Source organism: Erpetoichthys calabaricus, chromosome 4 (genome assembly GCF_900747795.2).
Source record: "Erpetoichthys calabaricus chromosome 4, fErpCal1.3, whole genome shotgun sequence".
NCBI lineage: Eukaryota > Metazoa > Chordata > Cladistia > Polypteriformes > Polypteridae > Erpetoichthys > Erpetoichthys calabaricus.
In genome coordinates, this window is record NC_041397.2 from 160,311,707 (window position 1) to 160,334,228 (window position 22,522).

The 22,522-nt window shown below is 38.8% G+C and overlaps 1 protein-coding gene across 7 annotated transcripts in view; it reads right to left on the reverse strand.

Moving 5' to 3' along the window:
* Positions 1-22,522, reverse strand: part of LOC114641433 (TIAM Rac1 associated GEF 1) — a 471,138-nt gene that overhangs the window by 63,600 nt on the left and 385,016 nt on the right. For 6 of the 7 annotated variants that reach the window (XM_051925737.1, XM_051925739.1, XM_051925738.1 and 3 more), the window contains 2 exons: positions 9,160-9,339; positions 6,987-7,055 (listed from right to left, as the gene is read on the reverse strand). In XM_051925737.1, the coding sequence (XP_051781697.1) occupies positions 6,987-7,055; positions 9,160-9,339 (249 nt within the window). Of the gene's footprint in view, positions 1-6,986; positions 7,056-9,159; positions 9,340-19,118; positions 19,621-22,522 lie in introns of those variants that run through there. The other variant, XM_051925741.1, reaches the window with a different exon arrangement.

Below are 22,522 nucleotides of genomic sequence, written 5' to 3' on the forward strand. Positions count from 1 at the left end.
CTAAGTATACCTTAACGTTATGTAACATTACATGACCATTCCAGCAATTTTCAGTCATTGCCTTCATTTACATAATCTTAGTGAGTTGGAGGCAGTCAACAGTGTGCTCCCGTGAATCTGGTCACATAATGCAGCATGCACAACATCTCATTCAAACGAATCTGCGACTCACTCTTATAAAATCAAATACGAGAGATAAGCAATGGATGCTCATCCAAAAATACAGTTCCTATATATGTGGCAGTGAGAAATAAGGTTCAGGGTATTTTGGGCCTCACAAACAAAAGAGAAGTTTGTCTGTCCAATGTCATGTTTTATGTACCACAACAGAATGGAAAAACAAAAATAAGGGGCTGAGCCTGTAGTTTAACTCAACATACAGTGCATCCGGAAAATATTCACAGCGCATCACTTTTTCCACATTTTGTTATGTTACAACCTTATTCCAAAATGGATTAAATTCATTTTTTTCCTCAGAATTCTACACACAACACCTCAGAATGACAACGTGAAACAAAACTTTACTTGAGATTTTTGCAAATTTATTAAAAATAAAAAAATTGAGAAAGCACATGTACATAAGTATTCACAGCCTTTGCCATGAAGCTCAAAATTGAGCTCAGGTGCATCCTGTTTCCCCTGATCATCCTGGAGATGTTTCTGCAGCTTAATTGGAGTCCACCTGTGGAAAATTCAGTTGATTGGACATGATTTGGAAAAGCACTCACCTGTCTATATAAGGTCACACAGTTGACAGTTCATGTCAGAGCACAAACCAAGCATGAAGTCAAAGGAATTGTCTGTAGACCTCCAAGACAGGATTGTCTCGAGGCACAAATCTGGGGAAGGTTACAGAAAAATATCTGCTGCTTTGAAGGTCCCAATGAGCACAGTGGCCTCCATCATCCGTAAGTGGAAGAAGTTCGAAACCACCAGGACTCTTCCTAGAGCTGGCCGGCCATCTAAACTGAGCGATCAGGGGAGAAGGGCCTTAGTCAGGGAGGTGACCAAGAACCCGATGGTCACTCTGTCAGAGCTCCAGAGGTCTTCTGTGGAGAGAGGAGAACCTTCCAGAAGGACAACCATCTCTGCAGCAATCCACCAATCAGGCCTGTATGGTAGAGTGGCCAGACGGAAGCCACTCCTTAGTAAAAGGCACATGGCAGCCCGCCTGGATTTTGCCAAAAAGCACCTGAAGGACTCTCAGACCATGAGAAAGAAAATTCTATGGTCTGATGAGACAAAGATTGAACTCTTTGGTGGGAATGCCAGGCGTCACGTTTGGAGGAAACCAGGCACCTCTCATCACCAGGCCAATACCATCCCTACAGTGAAGCATGGTGGTGGCAGCATCATGCTCTGGGGATGTTTTTCAGCGGCAGGGACTGGGAGACTAGTCAGGATAAAGGGAAAGATGACTGCAGCAATGTACAGAGACGTCCTGGATGAAAACCTGTTCCAGAGAGCTCTTGACCTCAGACTGTGGCGACGGTTCATCTTTCAGCAGGACAACGACCCTAAGCACACAGCCAAGACATCAAAGGAGTGGCTTCAGGACGACTCTGTGAATGTCCTTGAGTGGCCCAGCCAGAGCCCAGACTTGAATCCGATTGAACATCTCTAGTGAGATCTTAAAATGGCTGTTCACCGACGCTTCCCATCCAACCTAATGGAGCTTGAGAGGCGCTGCAAGGAGGAATGGGCGAAACTGGCCAAGGATATGTATGCCAAGCTTGTGGCATCATATTAAAAAAGACTTGAGGCTGTAATTGCTGCCAAAGGTGCATCGACAAAGTATTGAGCAAAGGCTGTGAATACTTATGTACATGGGATTTCTCCGTTTTTTTATTTTTAATACATTTGCAAAAATCTCAAGTAAACTTTTTTTAACGTTGTCATTGTGGGGTGTTGTGTGTAGAATTCTGAGGAAAGAAATGAATTTAATCCATTTTGGAATAAGGCTGTAACATAACAAAATGTGGAAAAAGTGATGTGCTGTGAATACTTTCCGGATGCACTGTACCATTTAACACTTCTTAAAAATATATGTCAAGGGTTTATATAATTCTGTATGAAGTCACTGCGCACTGGAAAGATTCCGAAGGACTGGAAAATGGCAAATATCATCCCGTTATATAAAAAGGGTGACAGGGCAGATCCAAGAGATTATATGCCAGTAAGCTTAACATGCAGCACAGGAAAATTAATGGAAGGAATTATAAGGATAACATTGAGCAACACTTGGCAAAAACAGTTTTTTGGAACAGTCTGCATAGGTTCAGAAGAAGGAGTAAATACAAGTAAATATCACAATATAAAGCTTTTTTTCAACAAACATTTGCTGTCTGCATTGAAAAATTTGAACAAGATGTAAAGAGACAATTCACCCTCCATCTCACATTAGCAGATGGAATCAACACTGTTAGAACAATAAGCTTGGGAAGGATGATCATCCTAGTTCAAACCATCCCCATTTACATTAAAAATATTTTTTTAAGAAGTTAGATTTAATCATAACGTCATTTTATTTGGAATTCTAAACATCCACGCTTCCAAAGGGAGACTCTACAACAACATACAGCAGAATGTGGCATGGCACTACCCAACTTTTCATTTTATTACTGGGCGGTAAAAAACAGGCCATAAAGACCTCGGGCCTCATGTATAAATGGTATGTATGCACAAAAATGTTGCGTACACCCATTTCCATGCTCACATTGCAATGTATAAAAACTAAGCTTGGCATAAAGCCATGCACATTCTCACGCCAGGACAATCCATTACATACGCAAGTTTTTGGCTTGGTTTTGCAAATTGGCGGCACCCAGTGACAAAGCAGTGATACGGTTCCTGTGTGGTTTCCCATTTTATTATAGAATCAACTATCAGCAGCAGCCAGCAGGGCAGCTGTGCAGCGCATGCATACGGGCGCCATTCTCATCCCCTACCACCTTCGCCGTCACTTCCCCTACCTCTTCATATCTTAAATCATTCTTGAGGCAATTTGAAAACTTCAGTGCCAGCTTAAGTGAAAAATTAAGGAAAACATCGAATACATTCTAGTTCTTTATGCACCAAGCATTTCATAATTCAAGTAAAGGTCTTTCATCAACCACATTCATCTCTTAAAAATTGTATGAAATGCACCAAGGGCAAGGACTTCCATCTTACACCAGCATTACTATTTGCTATTTGATTTGGGAATGAAGGAAATGAACATAATTTTGGACAAAAACCCTTTACATACTTCTCAGACAGCCCAGCCCTGTTGTCTCAATCACTCTGATTCCATTAATTTTAACATACTCCCAAGATGACATTAACATATATAAGGATAAATTGATTGCAATAGCCTATACCACACTACTAGTATAAAGATTTATCTTGCTCAGCCCATTTTTAATAATTCAGTGGGTATGTGAAATTTCAGATTATCTCAGATTAAAAAAAGATCAGATTCTCTCAGAGGAAATGTCTAAAACATTTTTAAACATGGCAAGAATTTAAATTATTTTAGAATAAGTGTGTTGGGCCTATGACTGTCTCTTATGCTATTCAATTGTTCTATTTAAAAAGCAGGCTTACTATTTTTGCTCACATCTCTTTTTTCTTTCCCTTGGGTGGGGGTTGAATCTTATTTTGCTGTGTTTTCTTTTGTATTTCTATTTTTCTTTTGTTTTCTCTGTACTGATTTTAAAGTAAATGGTTGTACCTGTTCTGGTATGTTTGAGTAGCACACCACCGTAATGTTCAGCTTTACGAAATCAGGTACAAAAAAAAATCCAATTACATGCGTTGAACATTTTTTCAAAATTTACTTAGAAAAACAGTTCTTCATTCGGCTGCTCCCGTCAGGGGTTGCCACAGCAGATCATCTTCTTCCGTATCTTTCTGTCCTCTGCATCTTGTTCTGTTACACCCATCACCTGCATGTCCTCCCTCACCACATCCATAAACCTCCCTCTTAGGCCTTCCTCTTTTCCTCTTCCCTGGCAGCTCTATCCTTAGCATCCTTCTCCCAATATACCCAGCATCTCTCCTCTGCACATGTCCAAACCAACGCAATCTCGCCTCTCTGACTTTGTCTCCCAACCGTCCAACTTGATCTGACCCTCTAATGTACTCATTTCTAATCCTATCCATCCTCGTCACACCCAGTGCAAATCTTAGAGCTGGAGGTAGCAGAGTTAGATGCTGTCTCCTGCTTTCTGGTCAGTCCCATCGTCTCCAACCCATATAACGTAGGGTTGGTCTCACTACTGTCCTGTAGACCTTCCTTTTCACTCTTGTTGATACCCGTCTGTCACAAATTACTCCTGACACTCTTCTCCACCTATTCCATTCTGCTTGCACTCTTTTTCACCTCTCTTCCACAATCCCCATTACTCTGTACTGTTGACCCCAAGTATTTAAACTCATCCACCTTCGTCAGCTCTACTCCTTGCATCCTCACCATTCCACTGACCTCCCTCTCATTTACATACATGTATTCGGTCTTGTTCCTACTGACCTTCATTCCTCTCCTCTCTAGAGCATATCTCCACCTCTCCTCTCCTCAACCTGCTCCCTACTATCGCTACAGATCACAATGTCATCAGCATAGTCCACGTGGACTCCTGTCTAATCGCGTCTGTCAACCTGTCCATCACCATTGCAAATAAGAAAGGGCTCAGAGCTGATCCCTGATGTAATCCCACCTCCACATTAAATGCATCCGTCTCTCTACCGCAGACCTCACCACTGTCACACTTCCCTTGTACATATCCTGTACAACTCTTACATCCTTCTTTGCCACTCCCGACTTCCTCATACAATACTACAGCTCCTCTCGAGTCACCCTGTCACATGCTTTCTCCAGGTCCACAAAGATGCAATGCAACTCCTTCTGGCTTTCTCTAAACTTCTCCATCAACATCCTCAGAGCAAACATTGCATCTGTAGTGCTCTTTCTTGGCATGAAACCATACTGCTGCTCACTAATCATCACGTCACTTCTTAACCTACCTTCTACTACTCTTTCTCATAAATTCATGCGGTGGTTCATCAATTTTATTCCCCTATAGTTACTGCAGTCCTGCACATACCCCTTATTCTTAAATATCGGCACCAGTACACTTCTTCTCCACTCCTCAGGCATCCTCTCATTTTCCAAGATTCCATTAAACAATCTGGTTAAAAACTCCACTGCCATCTCTCCTAAACACCTCCATGCATCCAGAGGTATGTCATCTGGACCAATGGCTTTTCCATTCTTCATCCTCTTCATAGCTATCCTTACTTTATCCTTGCTAATCTGTTGCACTTCCTGATTCACCATCTCCACATAATCCAACCTCTTCTCTCTCTCGTTCTCTTCATTCATCAGCCTCTCACAGTACTCTTTCCATCTGCTCAACACACTCTCCTCGCTTATGAGTATGTTTCCATCTTTATCCTTTATCACCCTCACCTGCTGCACATCTTCCCAGCTCGGTCCCTCTGTCTAGCCAATCGGTACAGGTCCTTTTCTCCCTCCTTAGTGTCCAGACTCACATACAACTCATCATACTGCCTTTCCTTAGCCTTTGCCACCTCTCTCTTCACCTTGCGCCTTATCTCCATGTACTCTTGTCTACTTTCTGCATCTCTCTGACTGTCCCACTTCTTTGCCATCCTCTTTCTCTGTATACTCTCCTGTATTTCTTCCTTCCAGATGTCACGCCAAGCGCCCTTCTTGCTGTCACCCTTACTACATCTTCTGTAGTTTCCCAGCTGTCTGGTAACTCCTCACTGCCATCCAGTGCCTGTCTCACCTCCTCCCTAAACTCAACCTTGAAGTCTTCCTTTTTCAACTTCCACCATTTGATCCTTGGCTCTGCCCTCACTCTCTTCCTCTTCTTGATCTCCAACATCATCCTACAGACCACCATCCTATGCTGTTTAACTACACTTTCCCCTGCCACCACTGCACTCTTCAATCTCCTTCAGATCAACTTTTCTGCATAGGATGTAATCAACCTGTGGGCATCTACCTCCACTCTTGTACATAACCCTATGTTCTTCCCTCTTCTTAAAATACGTATTCATCACAGCCACTTCCATCCTTTTGGCAAAATCCACTATCATCTGACCTTCATTCCTCTCCTTGACACCATACCTACCCATCACCTCCTCGTCTCCACTGTTCCCTTCACCAACATGCCCACTGAAATCCGCTCCAATCACCACTTTCTGTCCCTTGGGTACACTGTTCATCACTTCATCCAACTCACTCCAAAAATCTTATTTCTCACCCATTGCACACCCAACTTGCGCTGCATATGCACCAACAACATTCATCATCACACCTCCAATTTCCAGCTTCACAATCATTACTCTGCCTGACACTCTCTTCACCTCCAAAACACTCTTGACATACTGTTCCTTCAGAATAACTCCTACCATATTTCTCCTCCCATTCACACCATGATAGAACAATTTGAATCCACCTCTGATCCACCTGGCCTTACTCCCCTTCCATTTAGTCTCTTGCACGCACAATATGTCAACCTTCCTTCTCTCCATCATATCTGCTAATTCTCTCCCCTTATCAGTCATACTGCTAACATTCAAATTTCCTATCTTCAGTTCCACTCTCTTTACTTTCCTCCTCTCCTCCTGCCTCTGGACACGTCTCCCCCCTCTTCTTCTCCTTCTTCGGCCAACAGTAGCCCAACTTCCGCCAGCACCCTTTTGGCTAACAGTACTGGTGGCAGTCGTTAACCCGGGGCTCGACCGATCTGGTATGGAAATTTGTATCGTCTGCATATTGATTTGGCAAAATTTTACACCGGATGCCCTTCCTGACGTAACCCTCCCCATTTATCCAGGCTTGGGACTGGCACAAAGAAACACACTGGTTTGTGCATCCCCTGTGGCTGGGTTCTTAGAAAAAGTGTTATAATCACAAATATATTTTAGAATGGTCAGAAACATTACATTTCTAAAATATATAATGGTTTGCTTACCTCATCTTGAGTAAGGAACATTTCTTTCTGTAAAGGTGTCAAATATTTCTCAATAAGACAATGAAGGTCCTATGAAAAGAAAAATCAGATGTATAATACTCCTACAGAACTCATAAGGATTAGACTAAAAGTGTGGGATGACACTCTTAAAACATCTGTTTGACATGACAGAGCCCCAAATGTGTTTTGATTTCAAAATAAAAGGATATGTGCCAATTTCTTTGCGGGGTGATTATATTATTGGGGTGGTAAGCGGTGATCTCTCAATCTTGTGACAACACTGCAGAGAAGGTTGTTTATTCTGTCCAATCAGAATGTATACTTTGCAGGGCAGAAATGTAATGAAGTAATTATTTCTCTTCTTTAAAAATGCATTATTTTAAGATGAATAGTGGCTATGATATTAAATATGGTATAAAGACAACTTACATAATGGTCTACACTCTATAATCCAATGTGCTTTAGAAATATCTTAACAGATCAATACAGAATTTACTTTATTTCATTGACATACGTGTATCCTGTACCAACTGCAACACATTCAGGAAGTCACAATGTTTTTAAGTGAACACACACAAAATGTTTATTTATGGATACAGAGCACCTGCTTTCTTTTTTAAGAACACCTGACCAGCCCCACTATGCATTCCCCCACAGACTCTTAAGCGTGCCTTCACAAATAAAAAGAAATAAAGAAAAGATTAACATTGTTTCTGTTATGATATTGCCAGTGACACATCTTCAACCTGCTTTAAAGAGTGTGGTTTGTTTAAGCGACATAAAAATCAGTGAGAGGATTAAGCTAACAAAGTCCAAAAACCTGGAGCCTGCAAACATGCATTAATACAAAATGTGGGTGAATGGTGAGTGATTCATTTATATGTTCCATAAATTCATATTTTTGAAATATTGATTCCTAAGGAATCTAGACATTAATTCATTTCAGGCTGCTATTGAAAAGATAAAATTACTGTAACAAGGAAGTTGCCTTATTTTAAGTCAACATTCCAGAACCAATTAGGGATGGAATAGGACATTTTGCAAGTAATTTATGCATACGGGATATCACATTCACACTCAAAGTTTTACTAGACCTGTGCATTTAATAGCAGTAGCAGAGAGAGAATGGAGAAGTTATGTGGCTAGTTATCTAGCTTTAAGTCATGGAAAAGGTGAAAACCTGCCAGAGCAGATTAAGGTCTTAGGCTTTTCTTGTGTTCATCATCCATTTTATATTCTTTAAATAAATTACTCCAGCACACATCAATTATGAAAACGGATTCATCTATTTTCCTCCCATCTCTGCTTAGAACCTATCACAGGCTAAATATCGATTACTAGCAAATGTGTAGACTGTAGACATGACTCGGTAAATATAAACTAACCTGGCATTCACTGACTTGGAAACTATTGTCTGATCTCAGTTTGTTGCTATCTTTGGCACTAAACATTCACTGAAGAGAGAATATTTCTTGTTGCTAAGGAGACTGGCTTTTTGCTCTTCAGAAATGAGCGGAGCGAAAGTGTTTTAATAATTGAATGTCCTATGTTAAAAAATGGAGTTTAAATTGTATATATTTATGCAATAGTGAAGCTCCATAATGAGGGACCAATTGAAAAATGGCTAAAAGACCTCCACTTGTTAATTATGTTTGAACCATAGCATGCAATACTATTTAAGAATAAAAAAAATGACTAAAATAATAATGCTACATTAAAGAAAAAACCATTAGGTACTGAAATTCAATCCTTAAGTCACAGAAACAGATATGCATTATACTGCACAAAGGAAAGCAAATCTAAATTTTAGCTTAATCCTTCTCTATAGTTTGACTCTGTGCAAACACTGACTAAAAAGTAAATACAAAGTACTTACACATTCATGATGAGTATTTTATTCTGACATTACTTAATTATAAACAAACTGCTCATACTACAATACTGTATGCTGCTTTTGAGCTTAGGGAGGTGCCAGAAAGATAATACTTCACCTAGATGTGTACAATAATATAAATATGAAAAGAATCAGGCTATTAGAAAAAATGAATTATGCCCTAAGTGGGAATGCATTACATTTCACTACATGATATGAATTTACAATCCTATATCAAGTTGGACAAATGTATTCAAATTTTGACTTATTAGTAAAAATTAAGGGATTAATGTTACTAACTTTGACATAAGTTCTTTCAGTTTCCACCAGCTCACAGATGACTTTTCTCATTTTATCTGTATCAGTAAGTTGTCGCTGTGTTACAGGTTGATGAGCCAAAGAATCCAAACTCTGACTTGACAGCTCAGAAAGATCCATGTCATGAAGACTTTGGCAGAAAGCTGCAACATGCTCAGTACTCTGAAGGAGGGAAAAAGTAACAGGCTCTCATTAGAAATTCTTAGTATATTTTGCCAAAAATATCTTAATAGGAAAGTGGCAATTGTGATTGATTTACTCAGGTATGTTAACAAAGGATTAAAGTGAAATGTCATGTTTATATTTAATAATTAAAGCAACACTTTAAACTGAATCAACTGTAATTAGGTAAAGACAACTGAAAATAAAAGCAGCTTTTTCTAGTCCTTGCTAGAAAGCTCAAATTTACAAAATACAGAACAACAAAATATTTTACAACATAGATATCAGAAAAATACTGATTTGTGTTTACAGGGAAAACTCTGCCCTACAAGGTTGAAGCTGGGCAGTATGTTCACAGTTTTTATTGTACATTTCATTATTGAATGGCAAACATGAGTGCTCTTCTTTCTGCCATAGCAAAAGAAAAGAAAAAAAAAAAAAAAAATCACAAATTAGTGCCTAAATTGGGCTTCATCTGATTACCATAGAACACTACTTTTTCTAGCACCTCCTTCTAATTGATGGCATGTTTCTGGAAGCCTTATTTTTTCAATCACTACATGGCAGTGTAAAAGCTGAACAAATTGTGGCAGTACCACCTGGGATGGACTGCACTGTAACTGAAATTACCCGATTACATGCCACTATGATCTTCTGTAAATGAAATGCTGTTTCACTGGATTCTAGCACTGTCGTATGCCAAAGGTTGGCACAGTCCCCTTCCTTGTTTTCAATTAGATTGTCATTTTGTGCAAATCTGAATTGTGTTTTGGCGTGCATCAAACAACAGCACTGCAGCTGTACCAGTAAACCACTATGTTAATTTGACTTTTGGCAACAGCACAATGATTATTTTTTGCAGCATTAGGAAAATGGTTTTAAATTTTATTCATTAAAATTCAAAGCATCTTATCATGCAAAAGGAAAATCTCCCATGGTTTTAGTATATATTTCACCCAGAAAATGATTTTGATTTTATTAATTAACATCAAACACATATTGTCCAAGAGTAAAACTTCAAATTGGTTTGCATACAGAGGAGTCTTACCAGTTATACTGTGTATCCATAATCTATTTTTTGACCAGTCTGTTTTATTGCAGTTTATTACCAAGATCAACTGCACACTGTGAAATTTAAGTACATATGTTGACTGTCACGGTTTTGAAGTACAGTGATCCCCCACTTATCACTGAAGTTACATTCCCAACCCATCAGCCATAGGTGAAAATCCGCGATAAAGACCATACAAACATTTTTTTTTTATATAGTTTAAGCCTTAAAATACCCCTCCCACACACTTTAAACACATGTAAATTTATTAAAAACACACTTTGTAAACACATATGATATGTGAATGTTGGGCTAAGGATATGAGTAACATAATATAATAATGTAGCGTACCTTCAATTCATTCATCTTCTTAGAAGATGCAGGACACTTGGGAGCCATCGTACGGCTTAAAACAAAACGAAAAGTTCACAAAAAAAGTTTGCTCACAACAAATCGGACCACAAGCAAGGTACGAGATACGCAGAGAACTGAGATGCGTCGGGGACCCAAGCTTGCTGTTCTTGCGGCAGCTAATCAGAGCCCAAGAGAATGAAAATCCCGCTATGATTGGTTGAGTCTCCGCTTTCAGACAATAATGGGCCTTGTAAGAAATCATCTGGGTACTGTAACGCGAAACTCGATAGTGTCTACCGTAGTGACTGCTGAAAACCGTATGCTTTATTATGAATTGGCTGCAAAGTACACTACAGGTAGGATGTACTTATTGAATTTTTCCGCGATATAGAGGGGGAGCGATAGCTGAACCGCGATACAGCGCGGGATCACTGTACACAGTATTTGAACATTTAGACCAATTTAGCTTTGAATTGTGAACTTAGTTAACATATTGCTGCCTCAGGTACCCAGTGTCCTAAGATTAAATCTGACACCTTGTCACGGTTTCTGTGTAGTATGCACATGTTCCCATATGTCAGTGTAGTTTTTCCTTTGAATGCTTCAGTTACCCTTCCATAACCCAAAATCATGTAAAACATTGTTGAAGGCAATAGAAACTTGAGAATTTGGGGAAGAATTAGTTTTTTCTGTCTAAAATTTAAATGAAATAGGAAAGAACTACATTAAGGGTAACTACTAAAATCAACAGTTATTACAGAAATGGTTATTCCCAAGCACGTGAAGTAGTTTCACTACAATGAAGCAAAATACCAACTACTTTACATTCCAAAATAAATGTTTTTTTCTTATTCCTTACCTTACTTGAAAACACCATCCTTTTCTTCTTCCTGTGCAAACAGATTGCTTAAAATGATTGATTTTTTTTTTTTATTTGCTTCCCTTGTCCATAAAATAAAATAAGATTTTATATTAGTCTGTTAGTACTGCAAATGGTAATGTTAAAGACTGAACATTCCTCATAAGTATTATTTTAATTCCTATGTAATTTGCTCAATAATAGAGGGATGAATTAATGCACCCTTCATTATACTATATGTTAGGTTAATTAGCAATCCTAAAAGTCTGTATATGTGAAATTCGATATATACATTGTTATATGCCTGATGTTTTTGTGATGAGCTCTGGCCTTTATGACATCGAATTTGATGATTTTGAAAATGTATAGATTGGTAATAGAAATCAAGTACACTGTTGATTTTTTTCCAGCTTTAATGGCAAGCAGTGATGTCAGCATAGATGAAGATTAAAAGATTTAATGCTTAGAATGCCTGGAGGTCAACGTTAGTAAAACTGCAGTGGCAAGTAAGGGGATCTGTATTCCTTAACTGGTTTTAATCCACATAAGGGCAACACAACACACTGCTAACAAACATCTTTTAAACTACAATTTAGCTGGTTTATTGTACTTGCTTACAGAACAAAGTTTCAAAATCTGTTCTTTCACTTGTAGTGAATTAACGTAGCAGCTCTTTTCAGCTTTCCAAGGGCTCCTTTGTGATGATGCCAGCATTGTGGTTGTACAGATTTTATACTGTATATATACACGTCTGATGTATTATAGTCCACTCTTCCAGAGCCCATCTGGAACTGCACCTTCACCTTGCCTGGCACTTTTGGCAACACTGCTTTCTACCCTTCGGGTTCACCTTCCATACTACTGGAGCCAAACTGTGGTCTTTAAAGATACTGCTTGCCTGTCTAAGACACCATGTGCAATGCATGTCTTGAAAAGAAATGAGCTGTACACCAGTAATATTCTAAGGCAACTTTACCCCCTTCTGAAGTGTTTTGTAGTGCCGAGGTAAGCAAGTGTCATACCTGAATGTTGTGCAGCAATGAGTGCAGACTCCAGTAAGGAAGTCAGAGGTTGGTGGGCATGAATGGAGACACCTAGGCTTTCCACAAGTGTATGAAAAGAATAGTTAGGAAACCTTCTTGATTACAGCCAAGATGGATTATGCCGATAGTAATTCTTAGAAAGTTAAAGCTGCTAACCCTCTCTATATTATCCCATTAGATGTACACTGGACTGTGGTCTGCCTTCTTTTCCTATAGTACTGTATATGACCAGCTTTTGGTTTTGTAATTAAATATTAATATACATATTAAGGGTGAGAATGTTATTCTGCCATCATTATGTTAGAAGTATCATTTTTGTAGACCTGGCCTATAATGAGGGTGTCGGCAAACAATCATAGAGTTGGAGACGCATAAGCAGCTGTAAGTGTTCATCTTTTTACTTACCACATAACCCTATGGGATACTTGTGCTGAGAATTGTGGAGAATTTGTGCTGCCAATACTCACATAATGGAATCTGCCAGTTAGATTGTCCAAAATCCAGGTGAAGAGGGTGTTATTAAGTTCTCAGTCTAGGAGATCGATTAGCTATGACGGCACAACAGTGTTAATTGCTGATTGTAGTGTATAAACAGTACTCAACAAAGACAGTGCGACATCTAGATTGTAATTCTGCTTCAAAATTTATAGATACTTTGAGTAAGTCGAATGTAACTGCGGAAAACCATTCAGATCAGTTAACATCAAATGTAAACGTGGAAAACAATTTAGATCAGCTAACATCACATTATAATGTGACCTTGAGAGATGATCTGGACACAGTGGCTCCCCTTAAAACAAAAGTGATCAAAGCACATAGAAACTCTCCCTGGTTTAATGAAAACACTCGAGCTCTTAAATTAGAGTGTCGAAAACTGGAGCGCAGATTGAGAACAACAAAGCTACATGTCTTTCAAATTGCATGGACAGAGAGTGTTAATAAATATAAAAAAGCCCTCTTTAAAGCTCGCTCAGAATACTATTCTACATTAATAGATAACAATAATAAAAATCATCGGGTACTGTTTAGAACAGTGGCTAAATTAACAAATGGAAATTCAGATCAACAGTGCAAAATACCAACAGATATTAGCAGTACAGACTTTATGAACTTCCCCAAGAGCCAGCTTCTGTAGGAAGGATCGGACCGCCAAGGTCCCCGCCTTCGGCCACCACCCAACTCACACTGCACCCGACCTCCTTGGCCCCTCTCATAGGTGGTGAGCCCATGGGAAGGGGGACCCACGTTGCCTCTTCGGGCTGTGCCCGGCCGAGCCCCATGGGTGCAGGCCCAGCCACCAGGCGCTCGCCATCGAGCCCCACCTCCAGGCCTGGCTCCAGAGTGGGGTCCCGGTGACCCGCGTCCGGGCAAGGGAAAACGCCGTCCAAAATTGTTTTCCATCATAGGACTCTCAGGGTTGGTAGCGAGATCCTGCCCCAAGTGGAGGAGTTCAAGTATCTCGGGGTCTTGTTCACGAGTGAGGGAAGAATGGAGCGTGAGATCGACAGGCGGATCGGTGCAGCATCCACAGTAATGCAGGCGCTGCATCGGCCTGTCGTGGTGAAAAAGGAGCTGAGCTGCAAGGCGAAGCTCTCAATTTACCAGTCGATCTATGTTCCTACCCTCACCTATGGTCATGAGCTATGGGTAGTGACCGAAAGAACGAGATCGCGAATACAAGCGGCTGAAATGAGTTTCCTCCGCAGGGTGTCTGGGCTTTCCCTTAAAGATAGGGTCACAAGCTCAGTCATCCGGGAGGGGCTCAGAGTAGAGCCGCTGCTCCTCCGCATCGAAAGGAGTCAGATGAGGTGGCTCGGGCATCTGATCAGGATGCCTCCTGGATGCCTCCCTGGTGAGGTGTTCCGGGCACGTCTAACCGGGAGGAGGCCCCGGGGAAGACCCAGGACACGCTGGAGGGACTATGTCTCTCGACTGGCCTGGGAACGCCTTGGGATTCTCCTGGAAGAGCTAGAAGAAGTGGCCGGGGAGAGGGAAGTCTGGGCATCTCTGCTCAAGCTGCTGCCCCCGCGACCCAACCTCGGATAAGCGGGAGAAAATGGATGGATGGATGGATGGACTTTATGAACTTCTTCAATGAGAAAATTAAAAATATAAGATCCCAGATCTCTGCATCACACTACAAACCAAATACTGGCTTAGCAGACCCTGTCTCACATTGCACTCAGCACTTTAGTAATTTTAATCCTGTAACTGAGCAGGAAGTCTTAAGTTTAATTTCTAAAATGAAACCCACTAATTGTTCCCTAGATCCAGTGCCAACAAATCTAGTAAAAAGTGCAATGAATGTTCTTGCAGCGCCTATTCTAAACATTATCAGTAGTTCATTATTGCATGGCACAGTACCTGATACACTAAAAGTGTCAGTCATTAAACCATTACTTAAAAAGTCAGACCTAGACCCACATATACTAAATAATTATAGGCCTATTTCAAATCTACCGTTTCTCTCTAAAATATTAGAAAAAGTAGTCGCCAATCAGCTTCAGTCACATCTTACGCATTACAATTTATTTGAGAAATTCCAGTCTGGTTTTCGCACTGGTCATAGTACAGAAACGGCACTAACACGGGTTGTAAACGACATTCTGATATCCTCCGATGAAGGAAACTCCACTGTAATTATGTTGTTGGACTTAAGTGCAGCATTCGACACCATCGACCCTTCTATTTTACTACACAGGCTAGAAAATGATGTTGGGCTTACAGGCTTACAGTCCTTTCATCGGATTGGCTGGCCCAACACTGTTTCATCCGTGGAATGACCAAATGGGGGAGGCAGCTTGATGGATGAGGTCTCCAGGAGTCTAAAATTTTCTAAATCTTATTATGTGATATCATCTACTGTTAAATTTTGCTCCGTACTTCTAAAAAATTTTTAATTTTTTATTGAGAATTTGTTCTGTTCTGTGTATTGTATTGTATTGTACTGACCCCCTTCTTTTGACACCCACTGCATGCCCAACCTACCTGGAAAGAGGTCTCTCTTTGAACTACCTTTCCCAAGGTTTCTTCCATTTTTTCCCTACTAGGTTTTTTTTTGGGAGTTTTTCCTTGTCTTCTTAGAGAGTCAAGGCTGGGGGGCTGTCAAGAGGCAGGGCCTGTTAAAGCCCACTGCGGCACTTCCTGTGTGATTTTGGGCTATACAAAAATAAACTGTATTGTAAACTGTATTGTACTCTGGCATAGCTGCCTATCATTGCGTTACATAGGTTGGTGCAAAGTTAAAGGGATATGGCATCCTTTGTGGACCAGCTGTGACAAAGTTGGAGGGGTCCAGACTATCTGTAATATTCCTTTTAATATGCCCCAATAATTCAACAACATTAAAATGTTTTTAAATGCCCCCTACATACTTTTAGAATAAAAGGAGAAATAATGTTGAGAAGTTTATAATTTCTTTGTCACCAGCTTGTTTTGCATAATGGTATATTACAAATTACACATGGCATGCATAAGCTAATTTTCTTCTAATTAAAAAAGGGTTAACACTTGAATCCCTGAACCTACAAAAAAACTCATAATCCTGGCCCACCTTAAATCCCTTTGCACCTCTCCATCAGCATCTTTTGTTTTTGTAAATGTGTCGATCAGCATAAGCAGCCTGCTGTCCCATCCCCCCACCTTTCCCCCGACAGAAGTTCAACTCGGGCAAAAAGGTCTCCCAGCTCAAGCCAAGGCTCCTTATCTGTGTGTGAGGTGCCAGGAGTTATATGTCGTAAATAATACAGTGTGATATAGAGGGTCTGTGGCTTCAAAAAAAAAATTAAAAAGGGCCAGATTTAAAACCATAAAGCCATGTTACTCTCCGTGGGCACAACTGCATGACCGCGGGAAGTTAATGGGGTAGTTGGGGTGAGTCGCACCTGCATGTGCGGATGCGATCGTTCTCAATTACTTCATTGGCTTCCTGCGGCATGTGATTAAGGCACTGTGCCCACAGAGACAAGTGTGTGCATATATACAGGCCAGCACAAAAGGAGAGGGGAGGAATCAAAGAAATGGAAAAAGATGAAAAGTAAAGAAAGAGGTTAAAAGACGTGAAAGGCAGTCTTAGCGATGATCTGGCCACCTGGAAAGAGGAGACAGTACGAGCTGGGGCCCCACGAAGGAGCATTGACTGTGGCACTCTAGGGGCTAGTTCACCCCACTGAATATTCGGGTTGAGTGTGGCGAGCAAGGCAGGTGCTCTCCCTAGGCTTCCGAGGTGCGACCAAGTGAGCGCAAAGGAAGAAAGGAGGAGAGCCGACCTTGGATGGTCTGGCTGCAATGTCCGGAGGCAGCCAAGACAGGGGTTGGAAGAATGAAGTTCGCGGCTGCGGAGTCTCCGCCGGCTATGCAAGCAATGGTGACTCCCATGTTGGAAGAGGGAGTCTGTAGGGGACCGGCATTGTCACATACAGTATACTGTTATTTGGAATACATGCATTTCCTGTGTGTTCTGTGTCTACAAAGATCTGGGTAAGTGTAGGATGAAAGGAAATACAAGGAACGAAATGCTGTACACATACCTAAAGCAGAAACTTTTCCATGGGCTTTGGGGATTCTAGTGTTAAATAATTGTATTTTAATTTATTAACACTACACACGCTATAGTTTCCTCTTATACAGTATGTACATTTATGACTAATTGCTTTTTTCCCCCAAAAAGAAAATTAGCCAATAGCTAAAAATCTCAAATATTTATAACAATTTTTTTCCCCATTGTAAAGTTTAAACAGTAAATGTATATAACTGTTACTAACTATTAAGCAGTGACTGTATGGCAATCATGGATAAAGTCAAACCCAAAGGTAATCTTGAGGCAATATTTTTTAATAAATCAATGAAATGTATGCACGTGTCTGATAGGAGATTATAAAATAAGTCTTTGTTTTTAAACCTCGTGGGTCAAATATCATTCGATTATTAACTTAAATGTTAATGTTCACCTTTGATATATGATCTCACTGACACCTTCAAAGCTACTCCTAATGCCCAAAAACTACATCAGTTTTTTACTAAGGCCGTAAGAACTTAAGTTAAACCCCACCTCATGCCTATAGATACACAATATAGAGGTTTATGGAATGAGTAACTTATAAATAAAATTTCTTGTGGCTTCAAAATCCTTTATTAACTGATTGTCAGCCAAATTTTACTCTAATTATTTCATCTTTGAAAAATCTGTAAAAAAATTTTTGTTCAGAAACTTAAAACATATTAAAGCACAACTTCTAAAGTGGGCCTGTTTGTCAAAGTGACAACAGCAGAAGATACTGATTAATCCTGTCTGCAAAACAGCCTGAGAGGATGGCTTAAACAGAAAATCACATTGGTTTTTGGGTAAGGCTTTTTCTCCTTTTAAAAATCAAACAAATTCAAAAAACACTTTTTTTTTTTTGGAAACTTAAAATAAAACTGATAACAACTTATTAGGTAATTTCAAAACACAAGATAAGTTCAAATTATTGTAAACAATATATAAATAGAGTTTGAGGTGTAAACACAGGCTCTATTATACTGTGTCCACATGACCAGTAGTCTGCATTCACTAGGTGACCGTTTTGATCCAATGCTGCTCGAATTTCTTTTGCATGCAATATATTTCCATATATTCAATATTTATATTTTGTAAAACATAAAACTTTGTTGATTAATAAGTATTAAAGGAAACATTTAGTCTAAACAAAAAAAAAAAAAAAATTTTAATGGAAGTCATCTACAATTCCCCCTTGAGAGCTTCAATGTTTGTATACTGTATTCATAAAAAGCAGAAAAAAAAATTACTGCAGTGCTAAGATTTACTTGTAAATTCTAAATTTTGGTACACACAAAAGCCAATACACAATTATTATTTGTAAGTAAACTAATACAGAGTCTAAATATTGAAGAGACAAACTGTTAAATGACATTTGCAAACACTTTAAACAGTCTTCATGCACTGCATATGACTAAAGGCAATTATGAGCACTGGTACAAAAACATTTCTTCTTTCTGTCAAGTATTAGGGAAATCTGGACAATTGAAAACTGTAGTGAATTTCTATCATACAGTCGACTCCATTTAATAAAGGATCACCTTATTATGTACAAATGTTTAAGCATACATACTCACTTTGATACATATTCACTCAGACAAATTTATGTTGATTCACACATAAGCCTGCCAGAGTTATAAAGATGCTTGTGTTAAATGAACAAGGATAATTAGTCTTGGGGGGGATTAAGATAAAAAAAAAAATATTATGTAACAGTCCTATTGGTGTATTCTTCAAAAAGAAGCAGGCTTAAAATCTAATTGTATTTCTTTTCTTGGACAGAAACCATGTTTCTGCTCAGTGTTTTTCACAATTTTCATTTTTAAGTTTTTATTGAATACTTGAAACTTGTTTATTATGTAGTTTTTATTAGAATCTATTTAAGCACAGACAATTTTTTAAAATCCAAAATAGTAATTAAAAATATTCACTCACCTCATGAAACATCTTGTATAAAGATTCCGGAGAATGAAACTCATTTTGAGAATTAAGTCTTTGTTTGTTTTTTCTAAGAATAGACATTGTTGGGGGGAAAAAAAAAATCCAAACAGATCCAAACAAGCTCAAACACATACAGTCTTCATTGATCTACTCTCAGAAAGGCCAGCTCTGCATTCCTATTTTAAAGTTTTGTAGATTGTAATATGCAAGCCACTGGTTACATGAATCAAGCCATAAAAGCATCATACTCGAAAAGGCTGCAAGCACAATAGCAGTTTTGCTTCCTCTTCTTGCACACTGGCAAATATTTTTTATCTAACAGAATGCATTCGCTGCATAGTGACATGAAAGAAGCAGGAAGGGGGTGGTATAGATGGATGAAAATGGAATATCGCTTGCAGCTCTCCTAGACTGTCACTTGATTGGTTAAACATAGGCTACAGCACAATGTTAAAGTGTAGGAGGCAGGCTTTGCAACATGAGCTTGTATGAGCCATGATCAGAATCACTGAATAGTTCTAACACTACTGTAAACCAAAAAATGTTTATTATATAATTTACAACTCTTTCAAAACTTGTAGTTGTTTTTAGTAAAATGCAAAGTTTTGTATTTTCTGCTCATCTGATTGCTTCAGCAAATTTAATACGCAGTGTTTCTGCAAATGCCTTCAAATCAGACAGTGGAGCAGTAATGAGATGTCAAGTTTATTTTTAGGTAATGTAGATTTTAATGAACTAGCACTCAAAATGTCCTTTGGTGTATCTTAGTGGTAATAACTACTAACATGTGCCTTTTATTTACCTTTGCACTATGTTTTCCCCCACTAACAGTGTTCTATGAAAAATTCACAACAAATCTACAGTGTTAAATAAAGCAGTTACTCTTATTTTCATTGGGTATCCATTCTATTCTATAGATTTGTTTGATCTCTTTCCAGAACAGTGCAAAAGATAGTGGATTAGCAATCTAAGCACAATTCAAAAATGATTTCATATGACTACTATTAACTCTACACATGGGTGCTAAAAGCATGATTCACACATATGGAATTCATTTTAAATTCACACCTGGAGAAAAACACAATGCAACCAAGAAGTATATTTAGCTATAATAAGCAAAATAAAAAGTAGGTAATCGTGCAATGTGTTTACTGTTTGCAAACTTTTGGACAAAGGGGTATCAGGAGCTAATAGCTATTTAAAGGCAGAAACTGAAAAAGGTTGAATTACATATTCTGTATTATTTCAAAAAAATAAAATGCTTTGTATATCTTGCATAGAAAAACAATTATTGAAGCTAGAATTACACCATGATGTAAAAATTAATGTAAAATGATTCATCAACAGTGTAAAACTAATTCTGAAAAGCATGGCTTTAGCAAAGAAAGACAGTGAGAAAGAAAGATTTTCTCTGTTACATTGCTTTGAGAAGCACCAACTATGGTTAATGAAAGTGGAAAGATCAAATTTAAATATGAACCTGACAAATTCTTAAAGTATTCCATACATATACTAGTTTGAATTCAGTCAATGATTTTAGTAAAAAAATACTACATATGCACTACTTTCCCTACACTTTACATACATGTCATATTCCAGGTTAATCTAATATACATTTACACATCACAAGACAAAGGATAGGTTTTTGTGGGCCTCAAACTACCCATTTTTCCTACACAAGGCAACATCACAGGTCAGAAAAGCAACCAAAGAAAGAATACCAGTCCATTGTGGGATACACAGACATACTCAGGTTTACTCAGACCAGGATATCGTAAAGCCATTAATAACATGTATGCTTTTTGGATATAGGGAAGAATGCGCATATGCCACAAAGTTTTGCATGATTAAAAACTGACAAAGTTCACCCTATAAACAAAAACAGTATATGGTGACCAATCTGAGAGTTGGACCTAATCAAGTCCAACACAACTTCCTGATGCATTAAAAAAACTATAATTATGATGAAAAATACAACTTTACTGTGAGTTATGGAAAACTATACAGCTAATTCTGAAAGCAAAAGAGAAAACAATGTTGCATCCCACCCACTGTACTCCGGAAATGGATGAACATTCACACAGCAAGCAGGAAAAGTATAGAAGATAATGAATTTGTTATCTTACCTCGCATGTTATATCAGCCAGCTGGTGATTCATGCCCTCTTTTCTGAAAGCAAACTGAATTTATTGAAATGCTTTCAGTATTCAGTTACAAAATTGAAAAATTGTTAAAGTTAATACAAATGCGAATTTTATATATAATATACATACAGTGCCCTCCACTATTAATGGTACCTCTTAAAAATTAGCAAGAAGGGTTAGAAAAAAAAAAATCAGTTGGCTGAAGAACCATCATCTTGCACTGAAAAAAATGAGAAACATCTGACTTTTAATTGAAACAAGTTAATTCAAAGAAAAACAAAGTCCTCAACAAGAAATAAATATTTTTAACAAAAACGCATGCCACAATTGTTGCATTTAATACTGTGTTTTTATATTAGCAAAGGGGGGGTTGTACAGAGTCTTTTTCTTGTAACATTTTATAAGGTTGAAGAATACAGAGCATGGCATCGGAGACCATTCTTCTTTAACCATTGCAGGGTTGATCTGGACATGTGTTGCGGATCATTATCCTGCTGGAAGATCCAATGATGACCCAGTTTTACTTTCCTGGCAGAGGCAGCCAGGTTTTGATTTAAAATCTGATATTTCATGGAATCCATGAATGTTACCAGGGCCTTTGGAGGAAAAACAGCCCCACAATATCACAGGGCCTCCACCATATTTCATAGTTGGGACAAGGTTCTTTAAATTATAGCCATCCTTTTTACACCAAACCCACTTTGTGTGTTTATTGCCAAAAAGTTACATTTTTGTTTCATCGTACCAAAGAACACAGTTTCAAAGTTGTAGTAACATTTTACCAACTCCAGGCACTTACGTTTGTGGGTAACTGACAGAAAAGGCTTCTTTCTGGCATACCTTCCAAATAATCTGTTGGCATTGAGATGTCGTCTGATGGTGGTTCTGGAGGCTAGATAACCCCAGGATTTTATTATTTCTTGCAATTCCCCAACAGTGATCCTTGGAGATATTATTGCCTCTCTTACCATCCTTCTCACTGTATGTGGGTGTAAAATAAACTTGCATCCTCTTCCAGGCAAGTTTGTTACAGTTCCAATTGATGACCATTTTATTATTGCCTCAACTGTAAAATGAGCATTTTCAGGAGAGTAGCCATTTCTTTTTATAACCATTCCCTGAGTTATGAAGGCCAACACACTTCTTCATTTGGATTGAGTGTTCTCTTTTCTTTGCCATGAGGATAGTTGGTGAAGGAAATTTGGTGGTCTCTTCACATTTGTATCCCAGTTAATCAGGAAGTCAGCTGGAAAG